Source organism: Pygocentrus nattereri, chromosome 5 (assembly GCF_015220715.1).
Source record: "Pygocentrus nattereri isolate fPygNat1 chromosome 5, fPygNat1.pri, whole genome shotgun sequence".
Classification (NCBI taxonomy): domain Eukaryota; kingdom Metazoa; phylum Chordata; class Actinopteri; order Characiformes; family Serrasalmidae; genus Pygocentrus; species Pygocentrus nattereri.
The window spans coordinates 10,001-25,000 of NC_051215.1; the positions used below are offsets into that span (position 1 = coordinate 10,001).

The window sequence follows — 15,000 nt, forward strand, 5'->3', positions numbered from 1 at the left end:
GCACACACAACATGCAGTGCACAACACACACAGCGCACCACACACCACACACATGCAGCACACACACAGCGCACTGCACCACAACACACACTGCACCACATTGCACACACATCATGCAGTGCACAACACACACCGCGCACTGCACCACAACACACCACACACACACAACGCACTGCACAACACACCACCACACACTGCACACACTGCATTAGATAACCTAACCCTAAAACTTTCAATCTAATCCCTAACCTATAAAACCAGACCCCACCCAATCTGTAGTCAGGGGACCCAACAACGGGCCCCCCGACTTTAACCATAGATGGACCCCAAACTACAGAACACGAGTTCGGGAGCCCGGCGTTCGTCCCTTTAGGGAGAACAGAGTGAGTGATCCCCTCAAGAGGGGATCGAGTACATAGAATACAGCATTAAACCCAGAACCACACTAAAATGAGTAAAGCTTTAGAGGACGGTAGATTCTCAAGAAAAATATGCAAATTTTCCCAATATGCGAATCCTTCCAATAGACCAATGGCAACAACTCCACATCCTTAAATGATTAGATAGAGACTTAGAACCTATGAAAACATACCAAAATTCCCCCAAATAGGCGAATTCTCCCAATATGCAAATGAGGAACAACTTCACATCTTTAAATGTTAATAACTTTTAAACAAAATTAGATAGAGACGTAGAACTTTTTGCTAATAAAACTACACACTTTTCCCAACAATACTACATCATAAAACCATACGCATTCACCCCGATGGAATTTACTACTGCTAAGATAGACTAGGCTTACCAAAACCACAATACATTTAGGTGGGGGGAGCGCTGATGGTAGAAGCTTGACTCATCCTACATCTTTAAAGGTAAGGGATGAGTCCGCCATTGGTGTACAACCCCAAACACAGGAGAGCTGGAGAGCCAAAGCGGTAGAAGCTTGGTATCTTCCCAGAAAAATTTCAGTGCTGGCTAACACCAGCCTGGAATTCAAAGGGAAGTTATCCGCCGGCTTGGATCTCCGCCCAAGACTGTCTGGGGGGTGACGTATTACACGGTACCTACCTTCCCAGGTCTTGGAGTCGATCACCTGGCAACGGGTGATTGCGGCACGGTTTCCGATTCTGAGGGTCCTGGGAGGCAGTGATCAGATCGCGGCTGGCCCTGGGCCTTTGGTCTTTGGATTCCGAGCTCTGGTGTATGCCAGGGTGGGCCTAAAGGCCTGTCTGGCTGACCTGGGTAACCTAGCGGTGCTAACAAAGGGTCAGTTTGGCAGGAGGTAAGTATTCAGCCCCCCTGGGTCCACTAGGACAGCACGCAGGGACGGTGGTCTGGGGCATACAGACCTTAAATGAGCGCCCAGTCTCCTACTTATATTAATAGCAATAACAGTGATAATGACAATAATAATAAAAAGGAAACTAATTACTTTCTAAAGGATAAAATAACTAAATTGGACATGGGACACAAGCCTAGGCATGATCAACCTATGGCTGGCCGCCTCGGACGAAGGTGTATAGTGTTTAAAGGCCGAAACACCTGATGACTCTGAGGTACACTACTGATGATGTGTCCTAAAATTTCTTAATCTACTATTTCTGTACTCTAATTTATCCACATATAAGGAATAATTCTCTTAGATATTTTTAATAATAAGAAAAACTAAAATACCAGGCGATTAGTAGGTAAGCTAACGATAATGTGTCCTAAAATGTCTTAATGTATTATCTCACACCTGTTCGTTCTCTGACTTGCCGTTGTGGGAAGGAGAATGAATGGGTGAAAAACATAGGCCAAATCAGGCCTCGAGGGTGCCCTGCTCAGTCTAGTGGCGCACTCCTCTCTTCACCTTTTTGTTCTTTGCCTCGCAAAGCAGTTAGAAGAATCAAAGATAACTTAGCCCGAATACAATTATAAATAAAAAAAAGTTTTCCAACAAACAAAAGGAGATTCATCCACAGACGGAGGAACTGAAAGGCCCGATGGCGTGACTTAACAAGCGGTGGCCCGTGCAATACCCTTGATCTTCCTATCTAACCACAGCTGTTGAGGACAGTTGATGGGGGAAGTCATTGTATGTTCTCTAACCCTAAACCCTAACCCTAACCCTAACCCTAAACCCTAACCCTAACCATAATCTTACACATAACACAAAGCATAACCCCAACACTAAACTAAACACTAAACATTAAATTAAACAATAAACTAAACTCTAAACACTGAACTAAACCCTAACCATAATCTTAAACCTAACACTAAAACATAACTCCTACACTATAATAACACTAAAATATAGCCCCTAACCAATCATAACCTTCATCATAAATCTGTTAATCTACTATCTCACACTTAAACTAAAACCCCAACATTAAACTAAGCACTAAATACTAAACGAAACACAAAACACATCACACAACACACACCGCACTTCACAACACACAATGCACCACACCACGCACAGCCCACTACACACACCACACTACACCTCACAACACACACGGCACCACACTGCCCCCACAACATGCAGTGCACAACACACACTGCACCACAGCACACACAGCACACTACACACACTGCACTACACCTTACAACACACCAGCGCACTCTGCACCACACAGCACACCGCACCACACACACAGTGCACTACACACACAACACATCACCACACACTGCACCACACTATACACACAACATGCAGCGCACAACACACACCGCACCACACACACTGCACACAACACACCACACCACGCACAGCCCACTACACAGACCACACTACACCTCACAACACACACGACACCACACTGCCCCCACAACATGCAGCGCACAACACACACCGCACCACACACACAGTGCACTACACACACAACACTACACATCACCACTAAATCCTTAACCTACAAAACCAGTCCCCACCCAGTCTGTAGTCGGGGGACCAAACAATGGGCCCCCCAACTTTAACCATAGATGGACCCCAAACTACAGAACACGAAGTTTGGGAGTCCAATATTCATCCCTTTGGGGAGAACGGAGTGGGTGATCCCCTTATTAGGGGATCAAGGACATTGAATACAGCATTAAACCCTCCACTACACCAAAATGAGTAAAGCTTTAGAGGATGGTAGATTCCCAAGAAAAACATGCGAATTTTCCCAATATGCAAATGGACACGACTCCACGTCTTTAAACATTAATAACTTTTAAACAAAATTAGACAGAGACGTAGAACTTTTTGCTAATAAAACTATACACCTTTTCCAACAATTCTACATCATAAAACCATAAGCATTCACCCTGATGGAATTTACTACTGCTAAGATAAACTAGGCTTACCAAAACCACAACACATTCAGGTGGGGGGAGCGCTGATGGTAGAAGCTTGACTCATTCTACATCCTTAAAGGTAAGGGATGAGTTCGCCATTGGTGTACAACCCCAAGCAGGGGGGCCAAAGCGGTAGAAGCTTGGTATCTTCCCAGAAAAATTTCAGTGTTGGCTAACACCAGCCTGGAATTCAAAGGGAAGTTATCCGCCGGCTTGGATCTCCGCCCAAGACTGTCTGGGGGGTGACGTATTGCACGGTACCTACCTTCCCGGGGCTTGGAGTCGATCACCTGGCAACGGGTGATTGCGGCACGGTTTCCGATTCTGAGGGTCCTGGGAGCCAGTGATCAGATCGCGGCTGGCCCTGGGCCCTTGGTCTTTGGATTCTGAGCTCTGGTGTATGCCAGAGTAGGCCCAAACCTGCATTAAGCAACCTGTGATGCCCAAGGGTGTCAACAAACAGGAGGCTTGGGCACCGGGTCTGATATCTTTGGGCATTCGAGAGACAGCGATTCGCTCGCGGTGGGCTTGCGTCCCTGAGATGCATGGAGACTGGATCCTGGTTGGCTACCCATTACTTGGGGAAACTAACTGGGATGGGCCCCAAGATGAGACCAATTCACAGGCCCTGTCTGGCTGACCTGGGTAACCTAGCGGTGTTAACAAAGGGTCAGTTGGGCGTGAGGTAAGTATTCAGCCCCCCTGAGTCCACTAGGACAGCACGCAAGGATGGTGGTCTGGGGCATACAGACCTTAAATGAGCGCCCAATCTTCTAACTACACACACACACACCATACCATAGGACAATAAATTCACCTACACTATTGTATAGGAAATGATTATTATCCAGAAAAATAATAACAATAATAGGAATAATGACAATAATGATAAATAAATAAAACTAATTTCCTTCTAAATGATAAATGACTTAATTGGACATGGGACACAAGCCTAGGCATGATCAACCTTTGGCTGGCCGCCTCAGATGAAGGTGTATAGTGTTTAAAGGCTGAAACACCTGATGACTCTGAGGTACACTACTGATGATGTGTCCTAAAATTACTTATTGTACTGTATCACACCTGTTCGTTCTCTGACTTGCCGTTGTGGGAAGGAGAATGAATAGGTGAAAAACATAGGCCAAGTCAGGCCTCGAAGGTGCCCTGCTCAGTCTAGTGGCGCACTCCTCTCTTCACCTCTTTGTTCTTTGCCTCGTGAAGCAGTTAGAAGAATCAAATATAAATTCATCCTGAATGCAATTATACATACTAGAAACAATTTTCCAACGATCAAATAAATAAAAAGGAGATTAATTCACAGATGGAGGGACTGGAAGGCCCGATGGCGTGACTTAACAAGCGCTGACCCGTGCAATACCCTTGATCTTCCTACCCATGGCTGTCAGATAACAGTTGATGGGGGAAGTCATTGTATGTTCCCCTAACCCTAACCCTAAATCCTAAAACCCCAACTCTGTCTCTATTCTCTTCCTCTGTCTCTCTGTATCCCTCTGTCTGTAGCTGTCTCTCTCTCCCTGTTGATTTTAATGGTGTAAATGCTCTGAACTGATATCAGTGAAAATGGCTGGCTGTGAATGTGTTTACTGTCTTTAGAGCTTCACACCTATTAACATAAGCTATGGTCCAGGAAGGTGATGGACAGCAGAACCCTCACTAAAATTACATTATTAATTAAGCTGTTTTTGACTTACATTAAATGAACTTAAACATTGACACCCTCTGCACTTTCCAGTGATGTAGCCGAGTAGCTCAGAAATATGTTCAGGTTGTGACAGCAGAAATACAAAAACTCAGTACTTGAGCAGTTTTTTAATGAACTACTCATTTACTTACTTGGATAATTTCACTTACTACCGAGACGTACTTTGTTTCCCCATCAATCAAATCAAATTGACCAGCCGTTTTAACTGGTTTTATTGGCTGAACTTAAACCTGCTGGTGTGACTAAATTAAGTCATAACTTCAGTCCACATTGAAATCGCGTTACTTGGTGAAAGCGGTTCAATTCTAGCAGCTTGTAAAAGTTCAAATGATCGGACTCCCGTTCAGTTGCACGTTATTCCTGCCAGCCTGGCCTTTTAAATTCTGCAGTACAAATTCTTCACCACAAGGTGGAGACAAAACTCTCCACTTACTCCACTTACATATTTTCCTGATATATTTCTGAAATTTAAACAAAAACAGTTAGACCCGATTAAAAACACAAAACACCAAATAACAACTGCAAATATTTTTATTAACATACAAAAAGAGAAATTCAGAAAAGTTGTTTTTATTTATAAAACTATCTGAAATTGAAAAAAAACAAATAAAAGGAAAAGGCTCTTTTACAGCAACTTACAGGCAGCGTAACATCCCTAAACATGGCAGAGAGAGAGCGAGACACGCCCACTTAAACTTCTTTCTTTGGGTTAAAACTTTTTGGATTTATTTACAGGCTCTTAGAACATTCGTCTGAATAAACATGAAAGGAAGACTCAAGTGTGTTTTGGGTTAGACTGCATACACATCGTAAAAACACACGCTCTCTCTCTCACACACACACACACACACACACACACACACTCACAAATCACATGAATCTGTAGGCCTATAAAGGCACATCAGTCTGAAGAGAAAGCAGAAAACCAGAGGTAATAAAGGTGAAAAGTGAGGAGTGTTTTCTGCAGAACTGACTGAACATGGCTGGAGACTCTCAGGCAGTTTGACAGTGAGCAGAAAAAACCTGTTCAGTAAAATTCAGACAGTTCAGTTCAGTTCAGTTCATCACTCAGAGCTTCACTCATTTACACTGAAGAACCTGATCAGTGTGTGTGTGTGTGTCAGAGTCGGTCTGTGGTTGAGTCTGATTTTAGCTGTCTGTGTGTGTGTGTGTGTCTCTGTCTGTGTGTGTCTATGGTTCTCTGTCTGTGTGTGTCTGTGGTTCTGTCTGTGTGTGTCTGTGGTTCTGCAGTTCTCTAAACCTCCAGTGTAACTTTTGCAGCCGAACATTAAAGCCTTTTCTGATAGAAACAAATAAGAAACTTACAGCCAAATAATCTGAAATTTTACCACAAATGATCAAACTGATAAACAGGTTAAACAGAAACAGTTCATCACAATCAGTGTTAGATTATAATGTACTTTATGAAATCCTCAGTTCAGCTGAAGGAGAAGAGAGAAGAAGCCCTGAGAGACGAAGAGAGAGTTTCTATATCAAACCTGGAAAAGTAAAAGGCACGTATACAAGTTTCCAGAAGAAGTAAAGCAAACTTTCATCCAGAACAGCTCTGATTCAGGCACAGCTCCCAAAAAACAGACAGACAAAGAAGAGGACAGAGACAGAGGAGACCAAGAATCTCAGTAATAGTTAAATTTGACTTTTTCAATATCTCCAATCAGAGTTCTGGCCAGATAGATTCCCACCATCTGAAAAGAGAGACAGAACAGAGAACAGGTCAGTTAGCGTAATAAAACTCATAACAGCAGTACCGTAACGTCTGTGTTAGTCAGAATCTGGACCTGCAGCAGAGAGATGACGATAAAAATTCCAGCTACGATGTAAATATTCCGAGGAAGCCATTCCTCTAAAGCTGAGATGCATCCTTTAACATGGATCGTATTCGACCAAGTATTCTGTTATGAACAGAGAAAAACTATTTTAATAATCAGAAAAAAAATCATCTGATTGAGTCAGAAAACTAATTAAAATAAAAAGATCTCTTACCATCGAACCTGAAGCTCTGACATCATATCCACACTGAGTGTTCAGCACCGTGTCCTGCAGAGAGAATCACAGCTTCAGTACCACCGAGTGACCCACAATGACTGATCACCAACACAGTCTGAGGATCCCTACATCACCATCTGAAAGGACACCTCACCTTCTAAACCAACCCCGCTATCTGCACAGACCTCACCACTTAAAGAGCTACCTCATCGTCTGAGCTGGTTAACTCGCATCTCTACCAAAAACCAGCAGCAAATAAAGAGAAAATGATGCTGAAAGTTAAAAATAAAGCAGACAAACTGATTTACTGTCTGTCAGTAAATCTGTCACTAAACTCTGATTTATCTCAGTGCACGTAAGTCATTACAGTGTTTTAATGATCACAACAAAATAACAACAAAAGACATTAAAAACCAACCAACCCCAACAGACTTGGGGTGACTGTAAAGTGATGATAAAGCAATTATGAAGTGCTAATGGAGCAATGTTGACTGTTATTAATATAGAATCACTACAGAGTTACTGTAAAGTGATGGTGGTGCAGGTGAAGGCTCTTACAGCCGGGTCGCTGAGGCAGCAGGAGAACGGCACGCCGCATCTCTCTCTGCTCTTGTTTTGGGAACAGTTGAAATACACGTTCATGTCCCAGTCATTGGGATCTCGGGCTCCGCAGCAGTGGTTCTGAAAAATAGTTTAAAAATACGGTTGGGTGATCCTCAAACGCTGCAAGTCATCATTATAGTTCTCACTTCATAACCTGTAACAGTGAAGATCAGAAAACACGGCAGGTGTTCCTCCTGATACACTCAGCCTGTTTATACTGGAGAACCGACTCCAGCAGCAGAACCTGGCCGGCTGAATGAGTGTTGGCCCTCTTTCTTTACTCTGACTAGGCTATTGAAAACTGTGCATCACTAAAATATAAATGTATTTACAAAAGCCTGTTTCATTCAGAGTGGATACTTTCTGTGATGCTTTCACATTTTAACTCAAATCAAAAAGGAGTCACAGGGTTAGTTAGTAAATGCTTGTAGTGGCACAGAGTTCACAGAAAAACTGATTCAAAGCTTGAAGCTGCACTCAAGTGGGCAGGACCACTACAGTTGCTGGTCAGAGACTCCACAGGCAAAACCTCTGCTACAATATGTCACTTCTCACTGCTGAGCTCCCAGAAAAATATAAACACAGGAACACGAGCAGGCAAGGCGGCACTCCTGCTGAAAGCCAGAAGCTCTGAGCTCGTTTAACTGACTTTGTAAGTTTCATCTAACGTGTATATAAAGTGTAAAACCTGCTGTGGTAAAATGATCATTTTAAAATTAAACAACAAACAAAACATGAGATGCTTTTTAAAGCACAGGTTTCACTTATTTGACTCCAGATCCAGTTTGGCACTAACAGCAAATATTTACTGAGAACTTTTCATCAAGGAGCTAAAAAATAAAACTATTCCCAAATTCAGTCACAGGGAAGGAGAAAAACATTACCAGCCGTTGCAGGGAGTCGATGAGGTTCTGCAAGTCAATGTCGTCTCTGTAGGCTTTCACATTGGCCAGAAAGAACTCACTGATCCACCCCTTTAACGGCTCCTGGAACACGATGGCGAGCACGGCCGCCGTCAGCTCCAGAAAGAAGATGAATCCGATAATCCCTGAGAACTGAACAAGGTCAAAGGAACCAAAGGTCACATGGTGGAAAACTGGTCATCACTGGGCATCTTGGTTGTGAAATAAAGGTTCCTTATCCTATAATGTTTTAATGAAATGTGTTTTTGTTCATCCTGGACAAACTTGGCTCTCTGTCTGTATCTGAAACACTTTATGACATTAATGAATATCTCAGACACTAAAACACCAGAAGAGCTCAGCAGCAACGGTGGTGTAGAAACAGCTCTCAGGGTCGTACTCACAAATTTGAGGAGACAGATGTTTTCTCTGAGCGCACCCACGCAGCCTGCAAACCCCAGGACAAACGTCACCGCACCCACCACCAAGACCAACCACACGGGGTCGAAGCCGTGCATCCGCGTCACCTGCGTCAGGTCTGACAACACGCCCTGCGGAGAAACCCACCCAAAAATTCACCCTCCTCATTTTGTATAGATTTACATCTGTGCCACCTGCAAAGCCTTAGATGCACCACACGACTAAAGTCTTAACAGGTTCTAAAACTCAGCTGAGTAAAAATCTTCTCTACACAGATCGCTCAGATGGAGTTGTTGATCACGACTACATTACACTCGAAGTCGATTTAAAAAAAAATCAAACCTGATAAACTCGAACTGCTCCGAAACGCAATCAGGAGGCAGTAAAGCTCACACGTGACTCGACTCTCTCTCCAACTATCGACTCTGACTGACCCAAAACTCTGCAGATCAGCTCAGACGCAGACTGAGAATCAGGACTAAAATCAGGGTGATAGTCGTGTAGTGTAACTTGGCATAATGTACAGAGAAAATAACACCAACAAGATCATTCTGTTCTCCTTTTCACGACCAGGTTAGACCCCAAATTAAAAAACATAATAAAAACAGCTTTAATAGAAAACTAACATATTTAGCAGCACTTCTGACTGTAGAAGAGACTAATTTTGCATTGCAGTGACAAAGACCACTACAACACCACACAGACGTCTGCCCACCTGACAGCTGGACATTACAAACCAATGACCACTAATGACCAATCAAGCACAACTACTCACCTTCTCACTCCATGCCCAGAAACCAGCAGCAATAAATGCAGCTCCAGCCAGCTGAGGAAGAAAACACAGTCACAAGTACATCACAGAACCCACATTTAGAAACACGGAACCACCAACAGCAGAACCTTAGCAGAGATCACAGCAGGCTGCATGAAGCGGATGTAAAACGCAGGTGGAAACCATGATGACGATATGAGAAACGATCTGCAAGTGCAGACATTTCTCTGGATGTATAAACAGAAAACTAACTCTCTTTAAACCATCTGTAAACAAATACAAAACACAAGGACTCAGTAGCCCAGTTGGCCAGCAGTAAAGCAGCAGAGCCTGACCGGCCCGTGTGCTGCTCGTTCCCCCTTTACTGCAGCTGCTCTGAGCTAAATCTCTATTAAAGCTGAGTTATGGGCCCAAGTACTCTGTGTGTTTTAAGTCAGTTAAATGACCCTTATTATTCCCACAACAGGGAAATTTCACCTCCGCATTTAGCCCGTTTGTGCAGTGAAACACCACATACACACTAGTGAACGCACGCACTAGGGGGGCAGTGAGCACACTCGCCCGGAGCGGTGGCTCAGGGGATCAAACTGGGGACCAGTTAGCAGTAGTTGGCCGTTTGGCTGAATGGCGAAGTTACTCATCTCACTAATCTGTCTGATTAGTGATTAATAGTCTGAGCTGCAGTGTGTTTTGTACTTGGCTGTTTAGCCTGATGGTTGGCCGTAGCTTAGTCACTGGTGGGAGTGCAGGGTTCAGCTCAGAGAAGCAGCTGTAATGGTTTGTGCTGTAATGTACTGACGTGTCTCTGCCGCTGCATGTCTGATCTGTTCTGTCTTCGCCACTCTACTCATGTGTTTATTGCGGAAACTCAAACCCGAGATCACAGCAGGTCCAGCTGCAGGACACCGGAACCATACACAGTCCGACCCTTTTAAAACATCTTTATTGAAATGTTTTCACATGTTAGTAACTGCTCGAACAGATGGGTCTAAAAACAGTAACAGATTATTTACACCTTTTACTGAAATCATTCATAGCGAAACACATCTGGAGCAATAAGATGGCGCAATTTGGAGGTTCCGACTGCTGTGGTCAATCAAAGCTCACTCCCGTCTCAGTGGGTGTGTTTTTGTAGCGTTGAATTCTAACTATTTTCTAGCAAATCACAGCCTTAAAAGATGCGTTCAGAAAACAGAGCGAGATTCCAAATGTAAACATGCAGATACGTCCTGTCCAGAAATCAGAAACTGTAAGATAAGGTGTTGGATCTGCTTGATAGTGTCAGCTGAATCAATCCAACAACAACTTCAAGTCCCAGTCTCAGTTTACCCCTTGTCCCAATTCTTGTTGGGATAGAGGGGGAACTGTTGGGGCCACATGGCCCTCCAAACAGAGGATTTTCAGAGACTCCAAACAGGGTTATGAGAAAAGGAAAAAAAAAAAAAAAAAAAAAAAAAAAGAGAGACCAGAGAAACACTAATGTGAGAATTTCTATTAAAAATGACTAAAACCAATCACTTCAGTGTATTTTGGTCGTTTGCTTCATAACAAGTATATAAAGTTGATAGTAGTGCTGACATCCCAGTAGCTAAAATTCCTGTTCCACCTTAAGTGGTGCAACAGTTACATTCTGGCTCCTCAGACATCAGAACTGCTGCACCATTTAAGGTGAAACATGAAAATTTAAACCAGAATCTGGAGAATCTCTGACTTCAGCTTCATATCACTGAAGAATTAGGGGGGGTGATAATAGATAACTGCCCCCCTCTTTGAAAGCGTCTTCAAAGGCATCCCTAAATGTAACTAAAGCCCAGCAGTGAGGAGCTGAACTTTCCCCTCCTCTGCTGTCCCTGCAGACGGGCAGGGTCGCCTACAGAGCGGCGCTGGTAGCTGTTAATGTAGTGATGCTCTTTTATTAGAGGGTCTCATTTCTAAGGAAGATCTCAACCACTGCCCTGTAGCTCAGGAACAAGGGGCAACACTTGAAAACCAGGGGTAGGGGTAAAAATAAGAGATGGGACAGGATTGAATCCAATTCAAGCAGCTTGAGCGAAGTACATGTGTTCTAGCTAAAAGTAACAGTGCTTGCCAAGTGACTGGGGCCATCACAGCCAATTAGATAGTTGTATTTTATTAAACAGACGTCCTCCGAGCGCCAAAGGAAGACAGCTGCTGAGAGCAGATTACGACAGCACTGCTGAACAAACCTTCTCCATTCTGTGGAAAACAGGGTTCAGAGCAGTTCATCTCACCTCATCTCACCAAGCTCTCCACCTCCCCTCAGTCCTCTACTTCCTGCTGACACATCAGCTGCGTGTCAGGAAACCGAACCCTGTCTGAACGTCTCTCAGAGGAAGTGAAACCTCCAAGTTCCAACAACTCAGACCAGCCACAGCCTTCGTAAAGCTGCAGAAACACTAAGGCTGGTTTAAACTGAGTAAACAGCTGAACTGTCTTATCTGAGCACCACAGTGCTAACATTACAGGGTTGTGTTAGAAGATAACAGCGCAGTTTGGGTTGGTTTAATACGCTACAAAACAAACTCCAGAACAACAACAGCACATACAGCTCAAACCCACACCACTGAGAACACCGACGCCTTCTTTACTCTAGAAACAGCATGCTAAATAAAACGACCTGCTAAACATTTCACTGTATGAAAATTATTTTTAGATAAATAATGAAATTTGTCGTACGACAAGAATCATCGTGTGATCACAGCTTCTCCTCAGCAATTCCTCTGGTTTCAGATTAGATTTAAAACAAGTGCCCAAAATCTCAATCCAAACATCCAGAAGAAGGACTGGCAGAACACATAGCAGAACATCTAGCACAGCACCCAGAGGAACGGTCAGATGAGTCAGAGTTAGTGAAGTCAGACGAGGCGTCACAGATACTTGCGGCTTATTGATCTCTGACAGGCTTCAGTGCGGTGCTGATAACTCACCCAGAAGATGATGTTGTAGCTGAACATGAGGTATTTGTAGCAGCAGCTCACCTCCGCACTCTCATATCTGTAATAGTGCATCTTCCAAACCTGGTCAAACAAAGCAGAGATTTCACCTTTAACTGAATCTCTTTTTATACTGTTTTATTCTCCTCATGAAACAAACATCCTCATCTGTTTTAAAGGGCACCTCCACTGATTTGTCAGAATCCCATAGAATTGTACAATTCCATCGTTGTGATGTAAACAAAGCCATTCAGAGTGACTGATATGAAATAATCTGCTGTACAGCTGTAAACTTACATACTCTTTACAGTGGTGGTGATGGGAACCAGGCGTCGCCATGACTACAACACAGATATAGACACTTTATTTACCATCCAGAACCTCCAGAGAGCCTACACGAGTCTTCTGAGCTTATATGGAATGTTGATGATGGAAAACAGTGGAAAATCTGGAATAATGAGTTTTCTTTGGGGACTATTTTGCCGCACAGCGCCCTGCATGTCTCCCTCCACCATGAATGGAGTTGATGTTCTCTAAACTCTCATAAAACAGCGTCTCAGTCATCAGGCAGTGAATTCAGAACCAGTTCATGTAGGAACTTTCTGTAGGAGCTTTTAGAGGGACGTCTGGTTCCCATCACCACCACTGTGAGGAGCTTTTAGAGGGGGACGTCTGGTTCCTATCACCACCACTGTGAGGAGCTTTTAGAGGGGGACGTCTGGTTCCTATCACCACCACTGTGAGGAGCTTTTAGAGGGACTTCTGGTTCCTAAGTAAGTTTCTCTAGAACAGAGCGTTTCACACCAAATGACTGTTTACACTGTAATTGTTTAATCACGCAGTAATTTTTTGAAAAGCGGTGGAGCTCCCCTTTAAGCACATCTATTACTGTAGTGTCGCTGAATTTCACTGTAGGAAACAACATAAACGAATTTAATCAGATTACAGTAAATACGCTTCAGCTTTAACTGATTGTCTTTTCACACAGTTTTATTCTCTTATTAAATAAGCGTGTCGGGTTTAATTCGGACCTTTCTGAATGTTCAGTACTGAGATCTGGACTCGGACTCGGCTGACTGACTGAGGGAGTCCAGCTACCATACCGACCGCTTCCTGCTGCAAAGCTCTGCGAGAATGGTTTAATCAGGACATCACTACAGACATTAAAAACGGAAAATAGCCTTTATTCTAATTATTCGACTATTAAATCCTTCGGCTTTCCAACAGGACCGGCTCGAAGAGAAGCTAACTTCAGCGCTGTTTACACGGTTAGCCTAGCTTAGCGCTACCTTAGCTTCACGTCTAAATAACTGAACTCTGCTTAAAATAAAATCTGCTCGCAAACCACCTCGCTGACCGGTGTGGACAGAAACGGCCACCGCTGATCCGAGCGCTGAGCTGCATCTTTAAGAGGCTTTTGTTTTTAATATTAAATGAATCAAACATCAATGTAGCTAACATTAGCTTAGCTTAGCTTATTTTAGCTAACTTCAATACCGCTAAACCGAACGCGAAGTGATATCCCAAAGCTAGAACCCACAGAACCCACGTCCCGCGAACAGACGACCTTTCAGTCCCATTTCACTTCAGTCGACCGCTTTAGTTGTTCGAATTTTTCAGTTCCACCTTAAATGGTGCGCTAGTTACATTCTGCCACCTCAGGCGTGAGAGTAGTATCTTCTGCACCATTTAAGGTGGAACGACAAAATTCGAACAAGAAGCTGGCGAACAAAAAACAGCAGCCTCGGTGTTTATAAGAGTTCAGTGCATTCAAGCTGTTTATTCAAGTGTTCAGAGTTTTTCCTACAAACAGAGAAACGAAAAGAAGGAAAACAGGACATTATTGACAGTTTTACTGGAATTGAAGTCACATAAACACCAAACACTCACCGCGGAGTTCGCGCTTCCGCCGCCAAAACAGGGGATCAGAGCCGGACTCACTCAGCCGGGCTGGGCTGGACCTCCACGCGGTGGAGCTCCGGGTTAGAAGTAGAATTAGGATTAAGATTAGTTTAAAACTGAGCTTCGGTTTGGGAGCGTCGTCTAACTGCGCTGTGACTCCCTAATTTCCTCAGATGTAAGAGAGTCACGCCTTAATGTCTCAATACAGCAGCAGAGACAGGAAACTGCGCAGCTGCAGCGCAGAGACATCACCGCTTTACCGGGTTACCAGTTCATTAGTTTACCGCTTTACCAGTTCATTAGTTTACCGCTTTACCGGGTTACCAGTTCATTAGTTTACCGCTTTACCAGTTCATTAGTTTACCGCTTTACCGCTTTACCAGTTCATTAGTT

The 15,000-nt window shown here is 43.7% G+C and overlaps 1 protein-coding gene across 1 annotated transcript; it reads right to left on the bottom strand.

Moving 5' to 3' along the window:
• Nucleotides 1-5,601: 5,601 nt before the first annotated feature.
• tspan14 (tetraspanin 14) lies at nucleotides 5,602-14,825 on the bottom strand. Its single transcript, XM_017688896.2, has 9 exons — nucleotides 14,596-14,825; nucleotides 12,700-12,789; nucleotides 9,755-9,805; nucleotides 8,964-9,110; nucleotides 8,542-8,712; nucleotides 7,613-7,735; nucleotides 7,052-7,105; nucleotides 6,847-6,960; nucleotides 5,602-6,753 (listed from the first exon to the last, which is right to left on the bottom strand). Exons 2-9 carry the CDS (start codon nucleotides 12,778-12,780, stop codon nucleotides 6,685-6,687), a joined length of 810 nt encoding a protein of 269 aa, XP_017544385.1. The 5' UTR covers nucleotides 12,781-12,789; nucleotides 14,596-14,825; the 3' UTR covers nucleotides 5,602-6,684.
• Nucleotides 14,826-15,000: the final 175 nt, after the last annotated feature.

Bases quoted from the DNA above. Each gene is read 5' to 3' on its own strand.
- tspan14 (XM_017688896.2), bottom strand. From the start codon at position 12,780: ATGCACTATTACAGATATGAGAGTGCGGAGGTGAGCTGCTGCTACAAA. The intron at 9,806-12,699 runs GTGAGTTATCAG...TTTCTTCCTCAG, and splicing joins GCTACAACATCATCTTCTGG to CTGGCTGGAGCTGCATTTAT. The intron at 8,713-8,963 runs GTGAGTACGACC...GACCTTGTTCAG, and splicing joins ACATCTGTCTCCTCAAATTT to TTCTCAGGGATTATCGGATT.